This window comes from Narcine bancroftii, chromosome 8, assembly GCF_036971445.1.
Source record: "Narcine bancroftii isolate sNarBan1 chromosome 8, sNarBan1.hap1, whole genome shotgun sequence".
NCBI lineage: Eukaryota > Metazoa > Chordata > Chondrichthyes > Torpediniformes > Narcinidae > Narcine > Narcine bancroftii.
Window position 1 is genome coordinate 44,139,486 of NC_091476.1, and position 25,618 is coordinate 44,165,103.

Genomic DNA, 25,618 nt, shown 5'->3' on the forward strand with positions numbered 1-25,618 from the left:
TGCAGGCCACCACCGATCACCGATACCTCCCAACCAAGGCTCCTCTCCTTCCTGGGAGCCCGAAGGACCTGCTCGTGCCTGGGAGCCTGAGGTCCGCTGCTGCCACCGGGAGCCCGACGTCCCCAGTCAAGTTCGGCTCTGAAAAAAATTTGGATAAATGAAGATTTTGGAGAGTCAGATTTTGGATAATCAGAGTTTTACTTTATTTAATAGCAGAACAGTTAGCTTAGTGGTTAGTGCAATGCCAGTGATCTGGGTTCAAATCTGTAGCTGTCTGTGTGGAGTTTGTATGTTCTCCCTGTGTCAGTCTATGTTTCCTCCAGGTGATCCAGTTTCTTCCTAACATTCCAAAAACACAGGGTTGGTAGGTTCATTGATCACATGGATGTGTTTGGGTGATGTGGCCTTCTGGTCTGGAAGGGTCTGCTCCCATGCTGTATCACTAAATTTGCAAATTAACTAGATTAAAAATGATATCTTTAATGATAATACCTTCCCTTTAGATCAATTTAATTATTATTTAAGATTTTGTTAATAACTGATCACTGTGCCTTTGTTTGAAAGATATTGTGCTGGTGTCTGCTCTTCAAGTTATCATTCCCTGACTGCACTGTGAACAGATTTCCCTAGCGCAGCTCTACGTTTGTAGCTGTGGTAACATGATTTGTCCTCAGAATAACACCGATGTAGTCTCAGACTTGACTTTTTGTTCGGAAGGTACTTTTGCCTTCTGCGTAGTCAGATGGTTTGTAGACCGTTCCATTTCTCAGTTATGAGAATCACTCAGCTGGACAATTTTGAAACCGCATTGAATGATTTATGTTCCATCTATAGATGGAGTTGAAGAAAATAATTGGGACACTGCAAAAAGGAAAAATGCACTAAGGAACCTACAAGAATTCATAAGCAAAATAAAGGAAAAATGCAGTGAGTACAATTTTAAGAAAAACTTGATTTCTTGTATAAAAATGTGCTTCTTTAATAATGAAATGAGTATCCCACCAATGAGAAACTATTTTCACCAATTAAAATCTTCCAATTAAAAGCATTTGTCAAATTTGGCCCTTTCAAGAGGACAACACAGCATTCAAGACCCAGGTTCATTCTTGCCCTGGTATCTTCCTGCATCCTAAAGATGTGCAGTCAACAGAATATTTGGATGCTGTAAGTTATGCCTAGTGTATAGATGAATGGCAAAACCCATTGAGAATTGATAGAACATAGAGGCAATGGGATTAATGTAGGATTAGTGTAAGTGGGTTGTCACGAATTTGATCATTGTGCATTAAATTCTGTGTTTATCTCTGATACCTAAAAACCTTTTCTACTTTACATCACTCTGGTGTCCCATCTACCATCATCTTCCTCTCTACTCCGAGCAACAGGCTAAACCCCTGACCCTTCAAAATCCAAATAGTTCCAAGGCCAAGGATTCATCCTTGGCCATGTACCTTTTGTTTTAAGATCTTATTTTAATTTTATGGTCAAACAAGTATCAAGAATTAATCATTGCCAAGTGGAAAAAAAGAATCATTGATACAAGTTGTCCATGATTCCAAATAACCCATCCCTCCTCACCCCAAATAAAATCTGACGATAAAGAAGGAAAATAGTAAATAGAGAGAAAGAAAAAGTGAATGAAAAAAGAAAAAAAAAAGAAAAGAAGGAGGAGTTGTCAGGATCTGGAATCCACTCCAGAAAGTCTAATTCTTTTTCTTGCCTGGAACTCGAACATAGGAACAAACAGGGATGTTAAAAAAACCTCAAAAACAGAATAGGTATATTAGATATTCAACCCTGTATTGTGCAACTATGGCTGCCATTCCTGCAAAACATAATATATTTCTTCCTTAAATTGTAAGTAATTTTCTCCAGGGGAACACAAATATGCATTTCCGCATTCCATCATGCTATGTCCAGAAGCAAACTGCAATACATTTCCTGGCCACCACCAATGCAATTTTAAGTAATTCTAATTGGTACTTGGACAGCCTCATTTTAGGTTCAATGTCCACAATATTTCCTTGGAGAAATAATCCGGGACTTTGTGGTAATTGCTTCCCAATTGCTTCCCAATAATCTGGTTTAATAAAATTCTTAAATTTTCCCAAAAGGGTTTCACCAGGTAGAATGTAAAAAGGTACCTGTTTCTTCCCCACACCTAAAACAGATATTCGATATATTAGAATTTAATTTGTGCAATTTCTGCGGGGTAAGATATAGCTGATGCAAAAAGTTATATTGCATCTCTCTATAATCTTTCATTAATTATACTAGTCATGCAATCCTGACATAAGTCAGACCAATTCTTGTCATTAATACTAATATTCAAGTTTGATTCTCATCTTTAACTTATATGACTCCTGTTTAGGGGTGCCCGATTGAAGTAAAAAATACATTGTTAGTTTAAACTTCTTTGTGATCCCATTTTGAATCATAATCTCCATTTCACTGCACTTTGGAGGAATCATGGTCAGTCCTAATTCATCTCGGAAAAAAGCTCTTAATTGAAAATAGTAGAAAATAGTATTGTTATGAATATTATATTTATTTTTTTAACTGTACAATGACATTAATTTCCCTTGTACATAACAATCTTCTATATACCTGATCCCGTTACCGGACCACCTATGTAGAATTTTATTGTCCATTGTTAAAGGAATTAATGTATTTTGAATCGGGTGTTTTGGTGTTATTTTTCTTTTTGATCAATTAAATTGTTCAATTTGTGCCAAATATTCAAAATATGCTTTATTAATAGTGTTTCCTTTCCACCAGAAATAAATTTAGTATCCCATTATATAAGAAATCTTCTGCTACTCTCTCTCCAACTTTGTGCAGTTCAATTTCCAGCTATGAAGGCTTGCCTCTTCCATTAAAGAGGGAAGTGACAAATTTAATTTGGGCCACCCAATAGTAATATTTAAAATTTGGGAGTTGTAACCCTCCCATATAATATTTCCAAGTTAATTTTCCATGAAGATTCTGGCTAACTTTCCTTTCCAGAGAAAATTCCTAAATAACTTATTCAGATTTTGAATTTCTGTGGTAATGGTATTGGAAAAGCCTGAAAGAGTTATTGTATAAGCAGGAATATATTCATTTTAATACAATTCACCCTTCCGATCAATGTTATTGGAAGAGTTACCCATTTATTTAAATTCAAAATTTTTAAGCAAAGGGAGGTAGTTCATATTATATAAATTCTTTAAATCATCATCTGTTTTGATCTCCAAGTACTTGATTCCATTTTTAAGCCATCTAAATTTTGTACTCCTTTGGCATTTTGTATAATCCCCATCAGTTAGTGATATGATCTCATTCTTGTCCTAGTTTATTTTGTTCCCAGAAACCCGCCCATGATCTTCTAGTTATAAGTGCAACCTTTATAGAGACATTTCAGGCTCTGTCAGATATATTACTAGGTTATCTGCAAAAAAGATTAATCTTGTGTTCATCTTAGTCAACTCTGAGCCCCTTAATGTCTGGATCCCATCGAATAATTTCTGCCAGAGGTTCTATGGCCAATACGAAGAGAGCCTGAGATAACGGACGTCTTTGTCTGCTGGATTTGGATGTGGGAATGTTGGAGATACTTGACCATTCATCACAATTATAGCCTTAGATTCATTATATAGGACTCAAATCCAGTTTATAAAATTTTGACCTAATCCAAATTTCTCCAATACTTTAAATAAAAGCCATATATGTACCTTCTTCATGGAGACTTCCATTCCACTCCCAACCTCCAATTGCATTGGTCATGTGATCCAGACAGCCTACGATACCCCAATCTCCAGCAGCCAATACCATTCTTTGTGGCAGTAAAAATGAACCCAGTTGTACATACTTGGAGACAGCAGCTGCCTCGGTCCAAGAATATGTGTCATGGTTCTGTATCATCCATTAAATGAATGATCAACTCCAGGACAAAACATCTGTGCATTAAAGTAGCCATTCTCAATGAAGGATCATATACCCCCTTGGGGCAACAGAACATTTAAGGGGGGGGCATGGCCTGAAATCCTTTTTTTTAATGTAGTCAATAGGAGAGAAGTAGAGAAGACACCAACTAAAGGGGCGGCACAGTTGTGGTAGCAGTTGGTGTAACATCTTTACAGCACCAGCGATTGGGACCAGATCTGAATCCTGCATCATCTGTAAGGAGTTTGTACATTCTCCCCATGTCTGCATGGGTTTTCCCTGTGGACTTTGGTTTCCTTCTACTGTTCAAAACATACCGGGGGTGTAAGTTAATTGGGTGTAAATTGAATGGCATGGAATCTTGTGCCAAAATGGCTTGTTACTGTGCTGTATGTCTAAATTTGAAATAAACTTGACTGCTTCACAGAGAAGGGAGCCCATAAAATCTGGGCAGAGTCTAAAGGGAGTATAGCCAAAATAAGTTTGAGAATGGCTGCTTTAAAGACCTTGAACTATGCAGCATGAAAAGACCATTTGGCCCAACTGGCCCATGCAAACATTCTAGCCTAATCATATTTGCCTGCATTCTAGACCATATCCTTCCTATCCAAAATGTCTTTTGAATGTTGTTATTGTTCAATTTCTATACCTTCCTCTGACAGCTCATTCCAGACATGGACTGCCCTCAGTGAAGAAATTTCCCCTCAAGACCTTCTTAAATCACTCCCCTCTCAACTTAAACCTTATACCCCAGAAAAAGACTAAGTATTCACTTTTTCCATGCCTGTGGTGATCTTAGAAGCCTCTATAAAACTAGCCTTTTGGTTCCTCAGCCTCTTGCACTTCAGCAAATTTGTTGGTTTACTTGTCACACATTCCCTGGCTCTGTGAGAAGGGTCTAACTCAGCAGCAAACAGGTCATCTCTACCATTCATGTTGTCGGATAAAGCAGAAGGAATAGGAGACTACATCAGTGGACCTGTGAGGAACACAGTGGCTGAGCAACTCCCTCCAGGCTGCGGGCTGCTGGAGACAGGTGATGGGAACCAGTAATCAGGATCAGTTGTTGTGAGGATGCTGATGGTGAGCTTTGGGGTGCTGACAGTTTTGGTTCAGAACTAGGAGGAGGGGGGGACTCAGACGCCAGGAGATCGGGTTCACCACTGGACTGGATTAGACGTGTGGCTATGGAGGTTACGGGGGCAGGAGGTGGCAGCATTGAAGAAGATGGCAGGATCCACAACACCCAATGTCTCTGAAGGGACTCTCTTTTCTTGACAGGGAACTGGATTAGTGGGCACTCTTTTTGCCTTTACGGTGAACAAATGAAAACATACTTTGTGTATTATGCACATGTCAGGAAAGGATTCGGAACCTGAAGTCTGTAATACCTGAGCTCACACCAGCTACCTGCTTGCTGACGTGCATCAGCAGTCACTTAAACACTGACCCTGATTTACACACCCCTTCATCATCTTGCTTCTCCTGCCACTGTAAGAATCATCTTTCCTATTACCACGATTATCTGTGGTCAGCTAATTCTTCTCGGCTCTGATCCAGCAGTGGCTGGTGTTGCCTCAAAGGCAAATGTTTGTTTATTGTCTCATTATGCCCAGTGTGGTGAAAAGGGTTCTTCTGTGAGCAGTCTAACAGGTTATTCCTAACATTCGTACAGCCATGTAAAGAGCACAATTTACAGAGTGAAAGGGATGATCAATTAGCACTAGGCGAGGACGGCATGAGAGCACTATGGTGGGTTTCATTCAGGATCCTTATGGTGAAGGTGGGGGGAGGAAACGGTTTTTAAGTCTGTTGATGCACAATTTCAAACTTTGAACCTTCTTCTCAATGGGAAGAGGGAGAAGAGAATGAGTCCGGGGTGTGACGGTAATGATCCACCAGAATGTTGTCTGGCAGCAGTTGGCTGGAGTCGAGGTAGGGTGTGTGTGTGTCTGTCTGTCTGAATGGGGATGGCATGGATGTTTTGCTCTGGATTTCTCTCCCTAACCTTTTCCAGCTCTCCAAACTCCTTCCTTCTTTGCAACTGCTTTTTATCCTCCGTCTCCATCCAAATTTTTGCCACTCTCCCTTTGTTTTGGGGCTTTATTGTTATTCCACAAGGCCCTGCGGCAAAGTCACTTTGTAATGGACATTATTTTGGTGAATTACACTTGCCCTTCACCAGGATTATGGGTAACACATCCATACCTGTTCGCATCCAGAGAAACCCAGAGCTATGTAAACCGTGAAACACAAATGAATAAACTGGATTCCCTCAACACTCTACAATCTTAAATATTTCACAGACTTCATCTCACTATCTCCATCTTTCCAGCTCTCAGCACGCTCTCTGCCCTGCATTTTTATCTGTGGCATTACAATTTCCTGTGTCACAGGCAGAGTCCTGCTTTGAATTGAGTATTCTCTTGTTTAATAGCTGCCTCCAGCTGAAGCAGTTTGGCCAGTTCTCCTGTGTTGAATTTGATTTTGTTACACCGTGATGTTCCAAGTCTACCAGAGGATTCAGTTTTAAGATGGCAACTTCGCATCCATTTCAAATGTAATAAATCAAGATGGGTGGGGGACAATCTACAGCCTATGATCCAAATTTATCCTGCTTGGTACACATCTGCCCTCCTCAGTGAGATGCTCTCTACCACCCCCCCCCTTCCCCCCCATGTACAGCTCCTTCCTCTGTGTGCTTCTTGCCTGGTCTCGGTACGTTGGAGTTCCCCCCCCCCCCCCCCCCCCTCAGCCATCTGTTGTGGATACACCCCCTGCTCTCTGTTGTAGATATATCACCCCACCCTCTGCACTGGAGACCCCTCTGCCCTCTGTGCGAGATTCCCCTCCCCCTCCCCCGCCCTCTCCTTTATCTGTGCATAAATTTCTCTCTGTCACTTCCTCTCTATGTCACTCATCATCTCTCTGTGACATGCCCCTCTCTCTATGTGAGAGTCCCCTCTCTTTGTATGACATTCCCCCTCTCCAGTGTGACATTCTTCCCCCTCTCGTTACTGTCTGTTTTTGGGTTAATTATTTTGTTTTCATTGTGATTAATTTTTTTTTAAACTTTTTTAAAAATTGTGTCATTTCAAAGTCTAACTCGTGATTTTTGGTGCATTTCCAGATTTGAAGATGCTTTCCCTGACCTGAAATGTATTATTGTATTCATTCTATTTATTTATTTCATTTGTGGTAGCATTAGTGCAGCCCACTGTTCAACTAGTGACATACCATCCGGCCCAAACATGGTAAAAGGTTGCCCACTCTGTAATAGATGAATGGTAGGGATAGTCAACATGGCTTTGAGCATGGTAGGTCATGTTGAACCAATCTTAAAGAGTTTTTCAGAGGTTACCAGAAAAATTGATGAAGGAAAAGCTTCATCATTAGTAAGGCCATTGAAAAGGTCCCACATGGGAGGTTGGTCAGGAAAGATCAGTCACTCTTATTCATGGAGAGATGGTGAGGTAGTAAACTTGATATTGACTATAGGGGGAAAGCCATTTTATTCAAGCCAACTTTATTCTAGCAGCTGCTGTAGGCAGGGCACCAAGGGGTTGTGTATTGCTTTGGAAAACATTTACTTTTACAGTTTTAAACTTTTATTTAAATTTCAGCAGAGGGGTCATGTGATGGAGTAGTGGGTGGCCGGGGAAAACCAGCCCTCCTCAGAGAAAGTTTTAAAAAATAGATCAAAAAACAAGGCAGAAAAGAAAAATACTAAAAAATCATAAGATAAAAGATTTAGAGATGACACCAAAGAAAGAAAAGTTAACAATATCAACTAAACAAGAGTTTTAAAAAATCACCAGAAAAAGGAAGGCCTTGCTGATATCCGGAAGCAGGGAACTCTCCTAAAGAAGATGGCCTGATCAACAAAGTTGATAAACAACGACGTCCCCCAGAATGTTCTCGATCGGTGGCTGAAAAAATCCAAAAAAGAAATCCCAACGCATGCGCGATACGCATAATATATGAGAAGCCAGTGAAGATGGTTGCCGACGGCAGGATGCTCCATTGACAGTCGGAGGGATCATGGAGGAGATGTCCTCACATGTACATAGTAAAAATAATATTAAAATAAATGGTAGAAATGAACGCCAACAGCAAGACGCTGGATCGGCAGTTAGAGAAATTGTAAAAGTGAAATCACCAAAAAAAGGAACCACACAGAACCCAGAAATAGAAATTGAGAAAGAAAATCAAGATAAAGATAAAACCTTACAGGAAGAAATGCAAAGTGAAAAAAAAACAGAAATAGACTTGATGAAGAATATTTTGATAATCAAATAAAGATACTAATGGACACAATAATGGCCGAGTTCAGTATTATTAAAAAACTATACAAGAAACAGATTTAAAAATACAAAGCTATGACAGATATGAGAAAAATAATTGATGAGGTAATAGGCATGGAAATGGAGGTGATTGAGCTAAGAGAAAAGATGGTAGAGATAAAGAAATTAAGAAAACACACAATTTATTAGCCCAAAAAATTGATATTATAGAGAACTTCAACAGACGAAATAATATAAAAATAGTGGACGTAAAAGAAGTCGAAGAAGGAGCAGACATAAAAGGATTTATAAAAAGATGGATCCCACAGATCTTGGGAGTGGAAGAACTCCAAGAAGAAATAAAGATCGAAAGAGCCCACAGATATTGGCGCCAAAGCCGCAGCCAAATCAGAAACCGCGCTCCGTACAAATAAAACTATTATGATATACAACGAATGAGAAAATATTGGAACTGGCAAGGAAAAAAGTGAAAGAAAATTTTTATTTATTTAAAATTTTAAAATTTATTTATTTCTTCAATTTTTTTTCTGGTTGCTTGGGTTGCCAATTGATTGAATTCCAGATACTGGGGATTTTTCTGTACCTTGACCTATCAGGATCTTTGCTGAATACTAAATTCTTCCATATCCAATTTAGCATACATAACATGAGATTATTTTTAGTAATAAATGCAAAAGAACCGAGGGACCAATATTAACCAATATTAGTCATTCTTGTTTTTTATAACTTTATCCTCTATATCATTTTAACCATTGGAGATAAGCCACAGTTTTAGTGAATGGGCAAAGTAGGCACAAAGGACTGGGTGGTCTACTGTTGCTTATGAGACCCTCTGACTTAGATGTAGACAGTAAGTATCATAGTTGACAGTACAGGCAATGCCCAGGTTACGAATGCTGGAACATACATATATTTGAATGAACTCTGAACTCAAAACTCTGATGTAGGTACAATATTGATCCCTATGAATGGCAGATCAAGTTTACTTTTCCTCTCCAATTTTAGTAATTTCTTTGATAATTTTTGCATGTTTTTGACACCATTTATTACAACATTGGAGTTATGATCAGACTATCGAGTGATTTTTGTGTATTTTCCAACGTGTACACAAATTCAATTCCTGGATGCCTGCAAAAACAGAACCCATTTGCCTAATAGCCTGAATACGTCTGAGATTGTCTGATCGCGAAAGCTAAGCAGGCTCAGGCCTGGTAAGTACTTGGAGGGAGAACCATTTAGGAACACTAGGTGGTGTAGGTTTCTGTGAGGGGCAGTGAACAAAGTGGTGACTCACTGTCTGCCTTATTGTAGACAAAGTTAAAGAATTTTATGTATGTTACATCCTAAATGTAGCATTACGTGATAATAATGGAACCTTTATCTTTATTACTCCTTTGAGCCAGCATATTTGTTCATTTTGGTAATGTGTTTTCTCTTCTACAGCATTCAAGGGTCCAGATAGAGAGGAGATTCACACAGAAGTCCCATATTTTGAAGGTAAATAATCCTACAAATTGCTTAGCTATTCATCCATTGAATCAAAATTATGATTCAAAACATTTCTTAATCCTTTTATCCCCAAAGCAGCATCATCGGAGCATTGTTATTAAAACCTATGAGCTATTGACAAATTAGTAACATGAGCTGGAGAAAGATCTGGATTTCCGTGCAACACCCAAAAGTGCTGGAGAAACTCAGTGGATCATGCAGTAGGAAGCAAAAAGTACCCAACGTTTAGGACCTGGGCCCTTTGTCAAGGTTCAGGCTTGAAATGTTGGTTATTTTTTACTTTCTATGGAATCTCTGAGTTTTCAAGATTGTGTTGTGGGACACAAGAAGAGAATTTGTGTCCTTGAATAATGGAAGATGCAACTTTCAGTGACAAGCAGAGAAAAGTAAAAAATGGGAAACAAATAAACAAGATTTTCTTTCCTGTTGAAGAAATCCCAGCCATAGATCGTGCAAGTCCTCGATCTGGTCTTTACATTCTAGTACAGTTTGTTATTATAAACGGATTTGATCTTGATTTAATATCTTTATATAATTTGGATTCAGGAGGGTGTTGAGGGCAAATAGGGCTTCTGAAGTGCCTTAGGCACTGAAGGCTTCTTGGTCGTGTCGGAGGTTTGGATCTGGAGCTTGGGTTGCCGTTGAATCAAACAGGAGTCTATGCAGCTACAGAGGATGCAGGAGCACTAGAGATGAATCCACGGACAGTCAGTGTCTCTGAAGGATATCCCTTTGCTTCTCTTTCTCCTATTAGGGGTGCCGGACAATGCTCATGGTGTCACTTTGTTTTCCTTATAGCAGATAAAAATTGAAGTGTATCTTGTATATTATATTTTTAATGTACTATTACATGACAATAAAAGGAACTTTGAACCTTTAATCCTCTGGATTTCAAGCTTAAAAAGATGCATTATTTACCACAAAATAAAATCCTTTGGAACAAATAATCAAAATTAAACTAAAGAGATCATTAATAATGAAATGATTAAAAAAAAACAACAAAAAGGAGATAAAAAAGAGGAGTCAGCCATTTGGCCCATCAAGCCTGCTCTGCTGTTCAATAAGATCATGGAAGATGACCCAACTCCACTTATCCGTCTGTTCCCCGTAAACCTTAATTCCCCTCATATGTAAATATCTATCTGTGTTTTAAAGGCAGCTGCTCCTGCTACCTTGGGCAGAAATTCCACAGATTTACCATTCTCTGGGAGAAACAGTTCCTCCTTGTCTCTGTCAAAATTGTACTTCTCCAATCTTGACACTATGTCCCTAGTTCTAGACTCAGCTATAAGTGGAATCAACTTTCCCACCTCTATTCTTTCCTAACCATTATCCAAATCCTAACAACTTCCTAATGCTCTCTGTGTGTTTATACTATAATCACAGCATCTGCAGAATTTCAATCACCAACTTCCTAACCCTAGCTGTCTTACTGCATATGACTTCCTTTAAGCTATCACTGCCCTGATACCGCTACACAACACTCCACTGGCTCTTGCTTTGCTGATGGAATATTGTCCTGACCAGTACTGGGAGCAGGCATCCCTGGTGAACATCTGTAACCAGGTCATATCCTGGAAGGGTAGCTTCTGCCTCCTATGTTCTACCAGGGATGACTGCGCTTTGGGGAAGCTGTCATAACTCAATATTTATTTTAAGCATTTTTGGTGGACTAAATGAGTGCTGAATATGTGTGTATATATAAAACAAGGCCACAGAACGTGTCCGTGGATCCTTGCATGTGTAATGGGTATTGATACTGTTTATTTATGCTGAAGGAAAATTTTGTGTGATTGAACTGGGTGTTTCCAAGAAAATGCCATTAGAGATACTTTGAAATATCTGAGAGTTTACCTTGTAGAAGTTTCAAAACTGTTTGGGACTGAAAATTCTAATCAGTACAACACTTGTAAATCATAACAGATCAAAACTGTGATTTTGCTAACCAAGATATTTTTGAAATGTCCTTGCAACAGAGTTTGCACCTCCTGAATCTGAATTAATTGAAGAGCCCTCATCAGGAGACATGCCAGGTAATTAATCAGCATGGAGTGAAAGCCAAATGTCTGCAGACCCTGTGATTGTAGTAAAAATGCAGAAATGCTGGAGGAACTCAACCAGTCTCACAGCATCCATAGGAGGTAAAGATATATACACTGATGTTTCAGGCCTGAGCCCTTCTTCAGTTCAGCAATATTACTGATCTTCTGCCACTAACTGCTATTCAAGTGAAACATGGTGAGAGACATAACTGGAACTGAAGTAGGGATGAAGACAGGAGAGGTAGAGAGAGAGACCATAATAAGAAGTAAGTGTGACTAATAGGAGAGATGGCAGATAGAGGTAAAAGGACAGGTGTGAGGAATGGGGAGAGCGTGGGGCGGACAACATTGGGGGACTTCCTTCTCATTGTGCCTATTCCCTAGGCACAATGGCTTGCTTAATGGAAAGGAGGTGACTTGGAATATGTGTCATTCCGCATGGTGGGAGAGACATAATTCCAAGGGATCAATTGGTTGATGTGGGGAAGTAGGGCGGTCTTCAGTCTCCAGGGTAGTCATAATGAGAGGATTATTTTGGAATAGAATTTATGGGATAGGAGGGGAATGGAATTTCTATCCATGCCATGGTAATAAAACACGTATTAGGGGAAAGGAGATTAGTCGATGTTTTGGTTCAAACCCATTGTCGAGAGTGGGATTTTCCTTGAAACATTGATCATTCTTCTTCACCCACCTTTTGAAAGAGTCCACCTGACAGAGGGTCCTTCAGCACTACAGCCAGATGCTGAAGTGCCTGCCTTTTTGGAAAGCTTTCAGGGCACACAATGCCTCAGCCCAATGTGACTGACTAAAGGGGTTTTTTTTTCCAGTCAGTAACCTCTCTAGTGCAGCAGTGTTCAGTAGAATTTGTGATGGACCGTTTATCAACAGATGTGGGTGAGACTGCCCTGTGGGAAAGTTGGAGTGACCTGGTCCCCGTGCTTGCAGCCACTAGTCTGAAGATGCAAAGTGCAAATGTTATGTGAGCTGTGAGCCTGTCATGGAGTGAAGCAGTTTGACTATAAGGTAAAAGCTCAATGCTGGAAAAACTCAGCAGGACGAACTGGATATTTTATCTAGCAAAGGTAAAGATACAAAACTAATATTTCAGGCTTGAGTCATTCATCAAGGTTTGAGCAAAATGTAGGCAGACTATAAATGCAGCTATTAATAATGTCACTGTTTCATTGAGTGCCTGAACCTTCAGTGATCTATTATAGAAATATGTCATCATTCAGACCAATGTTCAAGTTCAATGTCACATATACCAAGATAGAGGGTTTGTTTTTTGTGAGCAGACCAGTAACCAGAGTACAAAAGTGCTAAGTTAAAGAGAGTTGGTATGTTAGGTTCATTCAGGAGTTTAAAACAGACCTCGTAGGGCGGAATTGGCCTGTAACAGTGCTGTATGAATTTTTTAAAAATTAAAAATTATGCAGAAAATTGTTCTTGCATGATCTCACACTTGTGAATCTTCTTCCTGAATGGAGGGAGGTGAAGTGAGTTTGACCAGGGTTGGATGAGTCTTTTAATATGTTGGTTTTTTTTCCAAGGCAGCAGGAGTTATACAGTAGATGAAGTTGATGGAGGGGAGGGGGTATGTGATAGTCTGAGCTGTGTTCTTGGGAGGAGCAGTTCCCATCCCATGCAGTGATGCGCCAATACAGGATGCTTTCAAAGATGCACCTGGGAAGTTGTTGGGGGATGCAGATGACATGACAAATTTCCTCAGGCTTCTGGAAGGTAGAAGCGCTGGTGTGCTTTCTTGGCCATTGTGTTGGAGAGGAGTTCTGGAGTGCAAAATCATCCTTCAAAAGCAGGACAGTCTTTTCCTATGTTACATTATTGTCGACAGGTACCCAGATGCTGGCAGAAAATTGGTTAATGTGTCATTAACACTATTTCAACTTTGCAGTACCTATTTTTACACCATTGAACAGGCAAGTTCCAAACTCATAGATTTTACACTTTTGTCCATTGGTGCAAAAATAGAGCCAATGGAGGGATTTCAATCAAATGCTACAAACCCAAGGCAAATGAAAACCATGAACAGCATCCTGTATCCGTGAAAATCTTGCTAAAATATTTATATATACTTATTTTGATCATTTATGTGATCATTATGTACTGTGCATTGTCTTTTTGTGTGTGCTGTTTCATCGGATTGTACATATACAGTCAGATAATAATAAACGAGCTTGATTTGCATTCAATTCTCTCCAATTGTTCTTTTAATCCTGCAAGTATCAAGTACAGTGGCACTCCAGATACTGCAGGTGTATGTTTACATTTTACAGATCTTCCCATTGATGGAGAGCACAATTTTATGTTATTTTTGATCCAGTTTGAGACAGAGTTACAAAGTGTATAATCTTTGTTTATTTAGAATGAGCACAAGATAACTTTACAAACCACGTTTTTGCCATGTGTTATCTAGTCAGGAAAATGTGAACTATTTTGTAACCACGTAAGAATACACCTTTCTCACTGTAGTGCACCACGGGTGGGTGGGTGGGTGGGTGGGTGGGTGGGTGGGTGGGTGGGTGGGTGGGTGGGTGGGTGGGTGGGTGGGTGGGTGTGTGTGTGTGTGTGTGTGTGTGTGTGTGTGTGTGTGTGTGTGTGTGTGTGTGTGTGTGTGTGTGTGTGTGTGTGTGTGTGTGTGTGTGTGTGTGTGTGTGTGTGTGTGTGTGTGTGTGTGTGTGTGTGTGTGTGTGTGTGTGTGTGTGTGTGTGTGTGTGTGTGTACCATTTCCTGAGATGGTGGAAGGCATGGGGGAGACCCAGTGGATGTGGTGTACCTGGACTTCCAAAAGGCCTTCGATAAGGTCCCGCATAAACGACTGGCTTCCAAAATCAAGCCTCATGGGTTTGGGGGCAAATTATTGATGTGGATTGAGAACTGGCTGGCAGGTAGAAGACAGAGAGTTGGGATAAATGGCTCGTTTTCTGAGTGGCAGGCGGTGACAGTGGGGTACCACAGGGATCTGTACTGGGACCCCAGCTGTTCACAATTTACATTAATGATCTGGATGAGGGGATTGGATGTAATATCTCCAAATTTGCAGATGACACTAAGCTAGGAGGGGTTGTGTGCACGGAAGAGGGGGTCAGGAAGCTCCAGTGTGATTTGGATAAATTGAGGGACTGGGCAGATACATGGCAAATGCACTACAATGTGGATAAATGTGAGGTTATCCACTTTGGTAATACAAACCGGAGGGCAAATTACTATTTGAATGGCAATAGATTAAGAGATGGGGAAGTGCAGAGAGACCTAGGGGTACTTGTACACCAGTCTCTGAAGGTGAGCATGCAGGTACAGCAGGCGGTTAAAAAAGCAAATGGTATGTTGGCCTTCATATCAAGAAGGTTTGAGTATAGGAACAAGGATACCTTACTGAAGCTGTACAGGGCCTTGGTGAAACCCCACTTGGAGTATTGTGTGCAGTTTTGGTCACCTTATCTAAGGAAGGATGTTCTTGCAATGGAGGGAGTGCAGAGGCGATTCACCAGGCTGATACCTGGAATGGCAGGAATGACTTATGAGGAAAGATTGCGCAAATTGGGATTGTACTCGCTGGAGTTTAGAAGATTAAGAGGGGATCTCATAGAGACATATAAAATTCTGGCAGGACTGGACAGAATGGATGCAGATGGGATGTTTCCAATGATGGGAAAATCCAGAACCCGGGGCCATGGTTTGAGGATAATAGGCAAACCATTTAGGACCGAGATGAGGAGGAATTTCTTTACCCAGAGGGTGGTGAATCTGTGGAATTCATTGCCACAGAGGGCAGTGGAGGCAGGTTCATTAAATATATTTGAGGGAATTAGATATATTTCTTTAGTATAAGGGTATTAAAGGTTACGGAGAGAAGGTGGGTACTGAACTTTAAGATCAGCCATGATCTCGTTGAATGGCAGAGCAGGCTCAAGGGGTCGAATGACCTACTCCTGCTCCTATCTTCTATGTTTCTATCAGTAATTAAAGTCTCTTGTGTTATTTGAATCTTGTATCTCTGTTATTTAAGAAGCCTCCCAAGTAACACAGAGACATAACATGGTGGCAGCAGTATAAGAGAACAAGAATAAAGCCATACAATTGATTGTAAGTCTCTAAAATATGAAAAGGAAGAAGAAAAGAAAGCACATTACTGAAAAGGAATGGCTGGAGCAACTGCAGTTTACCCAGTGATGCACTGGGAGGCTGAAGACATTGCTGAATCGTTTAAAAAGTTTCAGCAGAAGTGCAATTTATCATCCAAAAGCTATTTTTAGAATGCAACAGCTGAGGAGAAGGTCAGTTATATACTTCTCTGGATAGGGCAGTGAGACCTTGACTTATTTAATAGCTGGGAGTTTACAGTGGAGAAAATGATCCAGAGCAGATATTTGCAAAGTTTGCTTCTCATCTTGAACCCAGGTCTAATCATAGAATTAAACACTGTCAATATCAAGGCTTAATGCAAGAGACTGATGAGACTGTTGATAATTTTCTCACTAGATTAAAAATTGTTGCTGTAAAATGGAGATTTAAGGAAATAGAGGAAAGATTAGTTAATCAACTAATATGGGGATGTTTCCATCCTGAAGTGCAAAGTCTCTTATTGGGAAGGATAGCTTGAAGCTGCTGAAGCTAGAGATGCAGCCAGAGCCTTCGAAGCCACGAGGATGCAGATGAAATCCCTATCTATGCAGACCCACCCACAGCAAAGAGAAGGAAGGGTTGATGCTATAAAGAACACAATCAGAAAAGTGCAAGCCCCCAAGACCTACATGAAGTGCGGCAGGTAACACCCCTTCGAGGACTGAAACAAATGCCCACATACAGTTCTGAATGTAGAACCTGTGGTAAAGCAAACCACTGGGCGAAGATGTGCCAGTCTGGTATGAAGAAAACAGTAATACCTGTGAAGAAAGAAGACAAGAAGATCCACCACATAAAAGGAAACCACAATGAGGACTCCAACACCCAGATACTGGACATAGAATCCATACACCTTTATGAGATGTTGGGTGAGATGAAAGAAGGAAGCGAGTTGCACACAAGGGTCCAAATACAGAGGACAATCCAGAACAAGCCTACGATATTTAACCTAAAGGTGAAGCTGAATACTGGATGGCAAAGCAATGTCCTTCTAATCAGACTCTACCGTCAGATGTTCCAAGAGAATATCATAAAAGGGTATCCAAAAGAAGGTGCATTGGAAACCGAAAATGTCACATTAATGGCCTATGGTGGACTCATGATCAAGCAGTCAGGGAGAGCTAAGATCAATAAGGGTAAGAACATCCTCTCTACATTCTACATGGTAGATGCAGATGGGCCAGCATTTCTAGCTCTGGATAGCTGCCAGGAGTTGCAGTTGATCTCTGTCAATTATGAGATCCAGACAAAGAAGATATCCAAAAGCATCAACAGAAACACACAACAAAAAGAGGAAATGATTCCCACAGAAGTACCTTACAGGCCATGGCACAGAGTGGGAACAGACTTGTTCACTGAGAATCAAGAGTCGTATTTAATAGTAGCCTGTAACTACTCTGTTTCCATTCGTCAAAAGGGTGAAAAACCTGAGAGCGTCAATTATCACCTCAGAAATAAGATCGCTCCTTGCTGAACAAGGAATACCCGAGCAAGTAATATGTGACGATGGAACACAGTTCACATCACAAGGATTCAAAAAGCTAGCTTCAAAGTAAGGGCTTGTCATCACTACATCATCCCCAACTACCCCAGAAGTCATGGGTTCATTGAAAGACAAATGCAAACAGTAAAACACATACTAGTTAAATGTCGTGAAACAAATGAAGACCCATACCTAGCTATTCTATCATTACAAGCAACACCTTTAAGGGCTCTCATGAAGTCTCCAGCAGAACTTCTAAATGGCAGGAGATATAAAACAACTTTATCAAGCAAAATAAACCCTCCAGAAGACCAGGAGGAAACCAGAAGAAGGACACCAGCATTACAACAAACAGGCACAAACATTGCCAGAACTCTTCAGAGGGCAGCATGTGGATATTCAAGAGCTGTTGTTGAAAACATGGTCCCCAGCAAAGATCATCAGAGAAGCTGAGACACCAAGATCATACATTGTCGAGATAGACGCTGGCAATCAGCTGAGGAGGAGCAGAATTCACATCCAGACGACACAAGATGTGATGAAGCAGAAAGCTTTAATACCAGCAAAACCTGTAACAACAATATCAAGTGAAGAGACCACAACCACTAATACCAAAACATCAACACAGCTGTTGTCAAGTGAAGCAAACAAGCTACATCACCTACACGTGTACAGTCACAGCCAAATCAACAAGATGGCGAAGCAACATACTGACACCAGAGCGATATCAATAAGAACTATTTAAAAATAATAGTGTAAATAAACTAGTGTACAAGTTCAGTTATTTAAGTTGCACTGGAAAGAAAGTGATAAAAAAACACTAAATTTTTCTTTATCTTGTGAAAGAGGGATATTATATAGTAAGGAAAATGTGAACTGTTTTGTAACCACGTAAGAATACACTCTTCTCACTGTAGTATCTGTAGTGCCCAACTGTGGGGCGTATGTATATGTACATGTAAATAAAAAATGGAAGATATTAAAAAAAGAGCAGATATGTCCCAGTGAGGATCAAAGGAAAGGCTGGAAGTCATTGGGAGGCTTGGTTTTCGAAGAATATTGGAAATTTGGTTAGGAGAAAAAGGGAGGTGTACAAGAGGTATAAAGAGCAGGGAGCTGAGAATTTGAAGGAGGACTACAAGGAGTGTAGATGGAATCTTAAGAAAGAAATTAGAAAGGCCAAAAAAAGGTACAAAGAGGCTTTGGCAGACAGAGTAAAAATAAATCCAAAGGGTTTCTATAGGTACATTAAAAGATTAGTGAGGGATAAAATTGGACCCCTTGTAGATAGCGAGGGTAGGCTGAGTGAGAAGTCAAAGGAAATGGGGGAAATTTTGAATGATTTATTTGCCTCGGTATTCACTAGGGAAAAAAATATTGAACCAGTTGAAGTAAAGAAAAATAATGGGGAGGTCATGAAGCATATAAGGATAACTGAGGAGGTAGTGATGGCTGTGTTGAAAAAGATAAAGGTGGATAAATCTCTGGAACTGGACAAAATATTCCCAAGGACACTCAGGGAGGCTTGTGGACAGATAGTGGGGCTATTAACAGAGATATTTAGGATGTCACTGGCCACGGGGGTAGTCCCAAAGGATTGGAGGGTTGTGCATGTGGTTCCGCTGTTTAAGAAAGGGTCCAAATGTAAACCTGGGAATTATAGGCCCATGAGTCTGACGTCTGTGGTGGGCAAGTTGATGGAAAGTGCTCTGAGGGATGGTATTTACAAATATTTGGAGGTACAGGGATTGATAGGGAGTAATCAGCATGGTTTTGTCAGGGGTAGATCATGGTTGAAAAACCTGTGAGTTTTTCGAGGGGGTTACAAAAAAGCTTGATGAAGGGAAAGCTGTGGATGTTGTCTATTTAGACTTTAGTAAAGCTTTTGACAAAGTTCCCCACAAGAGGTTAGAAAAAAAGGTGGAGGCATTAGGTATAAATAAGGAGGTAGTGAAATGGATTCAGCAATGGTTGGATGGGAGGTGTCAGAGAGTAGTGGTAGAAAATTGTTTGTCCAATTGGAGGCCGGTGACTAGTGGAGCTCCTCAGGGATCGGTCCTGGGTCCACTATTGTTTGTTATATATATTAACGATCTGGAAGTAGAGGTGGAGAGTTGGGTAAGCAAGTTTGCGGATGATACAAAGATTGGTGGTGTTGTGGACAGTGAGGAAGTTTACTGTAGATTAAAAGGTGATTTAGGAAGGCTGGAGGTGTGGGCTGAGAATTGGCTGATGGAATTTAATACAGATAAGTGTGAGGTGTTACATTTTGGAAAGGCAAATCGAAATAGGTCATATGCATTAAATGGTAGGCTATTGAGATGTGCAGAGCAACAAAGCGATTTAGGAGTTATGGTAAATAGTACCTTCAAGGCTGATACTCAGGGAGATGGTGTGGTGAAGAAGGCATTTGGAATGTTGGCCTTCATAAATCGGAGTATTGAATTCAAGAGTAGGGAGGTTATGATGAAATTGTACAAGGCATTGGTGAGGCTAAATTTGGAGTGTAGAAGTTTAAGGGGGGACTTGATAAAGATGTTTAAGATTTTAAAAGGGACAGAGAGAGTAAATGTGGATAGGCTTTTTCAATTAAGAGTGGGGGAGATTCAAACTAGAGGGCATGGTTTAAGATTGAAGGGGGAAAATTATAAGGGGAACATGAGGGGAAATTTCTTTACGCAAAGGGTGGTAGGGATGTGGAATGAGCTTCCGGCAGATGTAGTTGAGGCGGGATCGTTGGTTACATTTAAGGATAGACTGGATAGTTACATGGAGAGGAGAGGACTGGAGGGGTATGGACTGGGTGCTGGTCAGTGGGACTAGGAGGGTGGGGATTTGTTACGGCATGGACTAGTAAGGCCGAACTGGCCTGTTCTATGCTGTAAGTGGTTATATGGTGTGTGAACAGTTTCCTGAGATGTTGGAAGGCATCAGTAAGTAAAGTCTCTTCTGTTATTTGAATCTTGCATCCCTAAGTTATTTAAGAAGCCTCCCAAGTAACACAGACATAATACCATAACAGCCCCTAAAACAGATGGGGAAGCAGCCCACAGAATCAAGAACAGGTAAACATCCAGCTCAGCTTTGTCAGTGTTCTGGACTTGCTACCACTCATCATTGCTTAGAAAGAGAAGGGAAAGTGTGTCATTGGACTCAAGTGAAGAGGAGTGGGTGCAGTGTCAGGGGATAGGAGAAAGTGATGATGCATGGAACATGAAACATCACAGCTCGAGAGCAGGCCCTGTCTGCACCGAACAGGATGCCAAATTAAACTCAATTTCTGCAGCATGCACATGATCCTTATCCCTCCATTCTCTTCCTATTCTTGTGTCTAACAGCCTTTTGGAGAAGAACCTTGTTGGATGGATGGAATTTGTGAAAGAGAGCTGGACTGTGGCACAGTGGTTGGAGCAGGGATGAGGGAAGTAATTGAGTAGGCAACTGGCAATGTGATGGGATATTTGCTGGGTATAGGATGAGTGAAATTTATACCTTTTTCAGAAAACTAGAGGGCACTGGTTTTAGGGATGAAATTTAAAGGGGATGTGAGGGGCAGGGCTTCCACACAGAGGGTGATGGATGTGTGGCACAAGCTGCCAGTGGGAGTGGAAGAAGCACTTTGCATGATACAATCAGCTTGGCAGTTAGTGCAATGCTCTCACTGTGCCAGCAACCCAGGTTTGAATCCATCTTTAAGGAGTTTGAATGTTTTCCCCATGTCTGCGTGACTTTCCTCCCACATTCCAAAGAAGTACAAGATTGGTAAGTTATTTAGTGTATTTGGTGGGTGCAGCTTGTGGACCAGGATGGCCTCTTAACTTGCTGTTGGTACAGTGATAATATTTAAAAGACATTTAGATAGGTGCGTAGATACAAATAATTTAGAAGGTTATGGACCAAAGGCAGGCAAATGGAAACAGCATAGTGATGGCCAGAGGGGACAGGTTAAAGGGTGGCAGAGAGGTTAGCACAATGCCTTTACAGCGCCAGCTATTGGGACTGGGTTTCCAATCCCATGCTGTCTATAAGGAGTTGATACGTTCTCCCCGCGCCTGCGTGGGTTTTCCCTAGGAGCTCTGGTTTCCTCCAGGGTGGGAGTGTTGGTTAATTGGGTGTAAATAGGCAGCATGGACAGTTGGGTTGAAATGGCCTGTTAGTGTGCTGTTTGTCTAAATTTAATTTAAATGTAATTTAATGACCATATCAGGACTTCTACTGATGCTAAATTCTTCCCTATCCAGTTTAGCATACTTCAAATGAGATTTTTAGTAATAAATGCAAAAGAACAGAGGGACCAATATTAACCAATATTAGTCATTCTTGTTTTTTTTTAAAACTTTATCCTCTATATCATTTTAACCATTGGAGATAAACCACAATTTTAGTGAATGAGCAAAGTAGGCACAAGGGACTGGGTGGTCTACTGTTGCTTATGAGACCCTCTGACTTAGATGTAGACAGTAAGGATCATAGTTGACAGTACAGGCAATCCCCAGGTTACGAACTCTGAACTCAAAACTCCGATGTAGGTACAATGTTGCTTGCTATGAACGGCAGATCAACTTTCCTTTCTCGCTCCACTTTTAGAAATTGTTCTTTCTTATTGGTATTGCATGTGTTTGACACCATTTATTACAACACTGGAGACATAGTAATTTTGTGCTTTATCCGGCATGCACAAATTAGACTCCTGGATGTCTGCAAGAACAGAAGCCGTTTGCTATCTGGGAACAGCCTGTATTGCTCACCCTAAGTCAGCAGATTTGTTAATTTGGTAAAGTGTTTTCTCTTCCATCTACAGCAATCGAGTGTCCTGCAGAAGAGGAGATTCACACAGAATTCCCGTATTTTGAAGGTAAATAATCCTACAAATTGCTTAGCTATTCATCCATTGAATCAAAATTATGATTCAAAACATTTCTTAATCCTTTTATCCCCAATGCAGCATCATCGGAGCATTGTTATTAAAACCTATGAGTTATTGACAAATTGGTAACGTGAGCTGGACAAAGATCTGGATTTCCATGCAACACCCAAAAGTGCTGGAGAAACTCAGTGGGTCATGCAGTAGGAAGCAAAAGAAACCCAATGTTTGGGGCCTGGGTCCTTCGTCAAGGTTCAGGCCTGAAACATTGGTTACTTTTTACTTTCTATGGAATCTCTGTGTTTTCAAGATTGTGTTATGGGACACGAGAAGAGAATTTGTATCCTAGAATAATGGAAGAAGAAACTTTCAGTGACAAGCAGAGAAAAGTAGAAAATGGGAAATAAATAAACAAGATTTGCTTTACTGTTGAAGAAATCCAAGCCATAGATCATAGTTGACCGCGTCGAAAGAACCAAAGACTGTTGATCCAAACCAAGGCTTTTATTTACTAAAAGACTGGAGCATATCACATGTAGGTCGACCAGTCCAGAATGACTTGGTCTGGCTAGGAGCAATCCTGTAAGACCTGCCACTAGGCGTGGCTATGCTCTCAGCCAATCATAGTCATCCTACACTACAATCTGTACATTCTACACATTGGTGATAGAATCTGTACTATCACATTCACCCCTTCTTTATGAACTGACCCCAGGGTGGATGGAGGGCTGTAAAAAAAAAAAAAAAAAAGGAAAAAAAAGGGGTGGCCCGGTGGATGTTAGGGGTTGTACCGGTCAGGGGGCCTGACCATCTGGCGTGACTGCCGTGGTGCCGGGATTGGAGTCGCTGGAGTCGTGTTGCTGGCAGGCTTGTAGGGTGCAGCCACTGCTTCGCTCAATTCCCCAACAGTGTTGTCGACAGTCTGGCATGAGTTGGTGGGGTGGTGCTGGTCCCTCTGTTCAAGAACATGACCTAGGGGAGCCTGCTAGCTTGATCCAGCTTGGGCTAGGCCCTTACCGAGAATGTGTCCTCCCACCCATCAATGTAGGCATAATGTGGGTTCACATGGAGCAGAGTCACTCAGTCAACCAAGGAATCATTCTTTGAATACTGGACTTGGCATCGTAGGAGGACCGGCCCGGGAACCATGAGCCATGCTGGTATGGTTGTTCCCGATTCTGATTTCCTCAGGAAAGAGAACATCCTTTCATGGGGGGTGGCATTGGTCATGGTGCATAGGAGGGAGCGGATGGAGTGTAGGGCACTAATGAGCTTGTACTCCCAGTGAGAGGTGGGGAGATCTTTGGACCGGAGGGCAAGCGTAACCGCTTTCCAGATGGTGGCATTCTCTCTCTCTCGACTTGCCCATTACCGTGTGGGTTATAGCTGGTGGTCCTGCTTGAAGCAATACCACACTCCAGAAGGTACTGCCGTAGCTCTGCGCTCATAAACGAGGATCCCCTGTCACTGTGGATGTAACTGAGGTACCCAAAGATGGCGAAGATGCTGTGCAGGGCCTCTATGACTGAGGAGGCGGTCATGTCCAAGCATAGACCCTGTTCATCGGTCGCTTGTAGAGCCCTTTCAGCACCTTCATGGCTGTGGCGTAAGTGGTCGCATCCTGGATGCTCTGGTAAACTCTCGGGGACACCATAGTCATCAATATTAGTAGTCGATGGCTGTCCTCTATTGCAGCAGGGTCAGAGAGCTGTAAGTATGTTTCGAAGCACCTCACCCAGTGCTTAAAGTCATTCGAGGCTGTAGCTGACTAGAGGTCGATATCGAGGCATTCCAGTCGTAGCATACACTCCATCCCTTCAAAACCTTTTAGTTAATAAAATTGCAGAGCGTGTCAAAAGAACCAAAGACTTGCTGATCCAAACCAAGGCTTTTATTAACTAAAAGATTGAAGCATATCACAAGTAGGTCGACCATACCAGAATGACCTGGTCTGGCTAGGAGCAATCCTTTAAGACCTGCCAGTAGGCGTGGCTATGCTCTCAGCCAATCACAGTCATCCTACACTACAATCTGTACATATACACATTGGTGATAGAATCTGTACTATCACAATCAAACAAGTCCTCGATCTGGTGTTTGCATTTTAATACAATTTGTTATTATAAACGTATTTGATCTTGATTTAACATCTTTATATAATTTGGATTCGAGAGGATGTTGAGGGCAAGTAGGGCTTTTGTAGGGCCTTAGGCACTGAAGGCTTCTTGATCATGTCGGAGGTTTGGATCTGGAGCTTGGGACGCCATTGAATCGAACAGGAGTCTGTGCGGCTACAGAGGATGCGAGAGCACTAGAGGTGAATCCACGGACAGTCAATGTCTCTGAAGGGAATCCGTTTTGCTTCTCTTTCTCCTATTAGCGGTGCCAGACAATGCTCCTGGCGTCACTTTGTTTTCCTTATAGCAGATAAAAATTGAAGTGTATCGTGCATATTACATTTTTATTATGTGACGATAAAAGGAACTTTGAACCTTTAATCCTCTAGATTTCAAGCTTAAAAAGATGCATAATTTACCACAAAATAAAATTGATAAAGTGTCATGGAAATATCAATCTGTAAGATGCAAATGAAATTGGAGCAAATGATCAAAATTAAACTAGAGATAATTAATAATCACATAAAAAAACAAAATTGATGTACTATCAATAACTCAAAGGATTAGAGTTACAGAAAGATAGGCTTTTATTTACAATAAACTTGAAGTGTATCCCATGCTATGACCTAGGCTCTGGGGGTGGAGTTACGGTGTTGAAGCCTTTATACGGGGTCAAGTGGGTGGAGCCACGGGTACAGTTACAGCAAGGGGCAGACCCAGGTGATGAGTTCATCACATTCGCCCCTTTTTAAAAAATTTTGTCCAGCGGGGTGAAGTGGGGCAGAGGCTCTTACAGATTAAGTCTGTCTGGTGGACTGTTTTTTTTGTTGCAACCATCGGAGAGTTGGAAACTGGGCTGTTGCTGGGACTGCTGTTAAGTCCCGGACCTCCAGCACTGCGTCAACTTGCATGGCACGTGATGACTCAGCCAGTGACTGGGGTGGGGGCGGGGTTAGGGTGCCATGGTATGTAGTGTGTGTCCATGGGAGGGGTGGTTGTTATTTGGTGGTTAAACTCGTTAAGGAGCCCCTACACACAGATGTCCATCGGGGTAGGCCGTGTATTCTTATTGGGGATTTGCATGGAGAGGCTAGACCTTTTCGACCATTAGGTCGTTGTTATGCTCTCTCATGCGCTTCTATAGCAGGACCGGCCCTGAGAATGTCAACCAGGATGGCGGGGTGGTCCCTGATGCAGACTTCCTGGGGAATGATAAAATTTTTTTGGGA

The 25,618-nt window shown here is 41.3% G+C and overlaps 1 protein-coding gene across 5 annotated transcripts in view; it reads left to right on the top strand.

The window, feature by feature from the left end:
- The window catches only part of LOC138740622 (mediator of DNA damage checkpoint protein 1-like), a 104,335-nt gene that overhangs the window by 10,551 nt on the left and 68,166 nt on the right, over positions 1-25,618 (top strand). For all 5 annotated transcript variants that reach the window (XM_069893523.1, XM_069893526.1, XM_069893524.1 and 2 more), the window contains exons 3-6: positions 835-927; positions 9,672-9,725; positions 11,714-11,770; positions 22,210-22,263. In XM_069893523.1, coding sequence (XP_069749624.1) covers positions 835-927; positions 9,672-9,725; positions 11,714-11,770; positions 22,210-22,263 — 258 coding nt within the window. The remainder of the gene's footprint in view (positions 1-834; positions 928-9,671; positions 9,726-11,713; positions 11,771-22,209; positions 22,264-25,618) is intronic.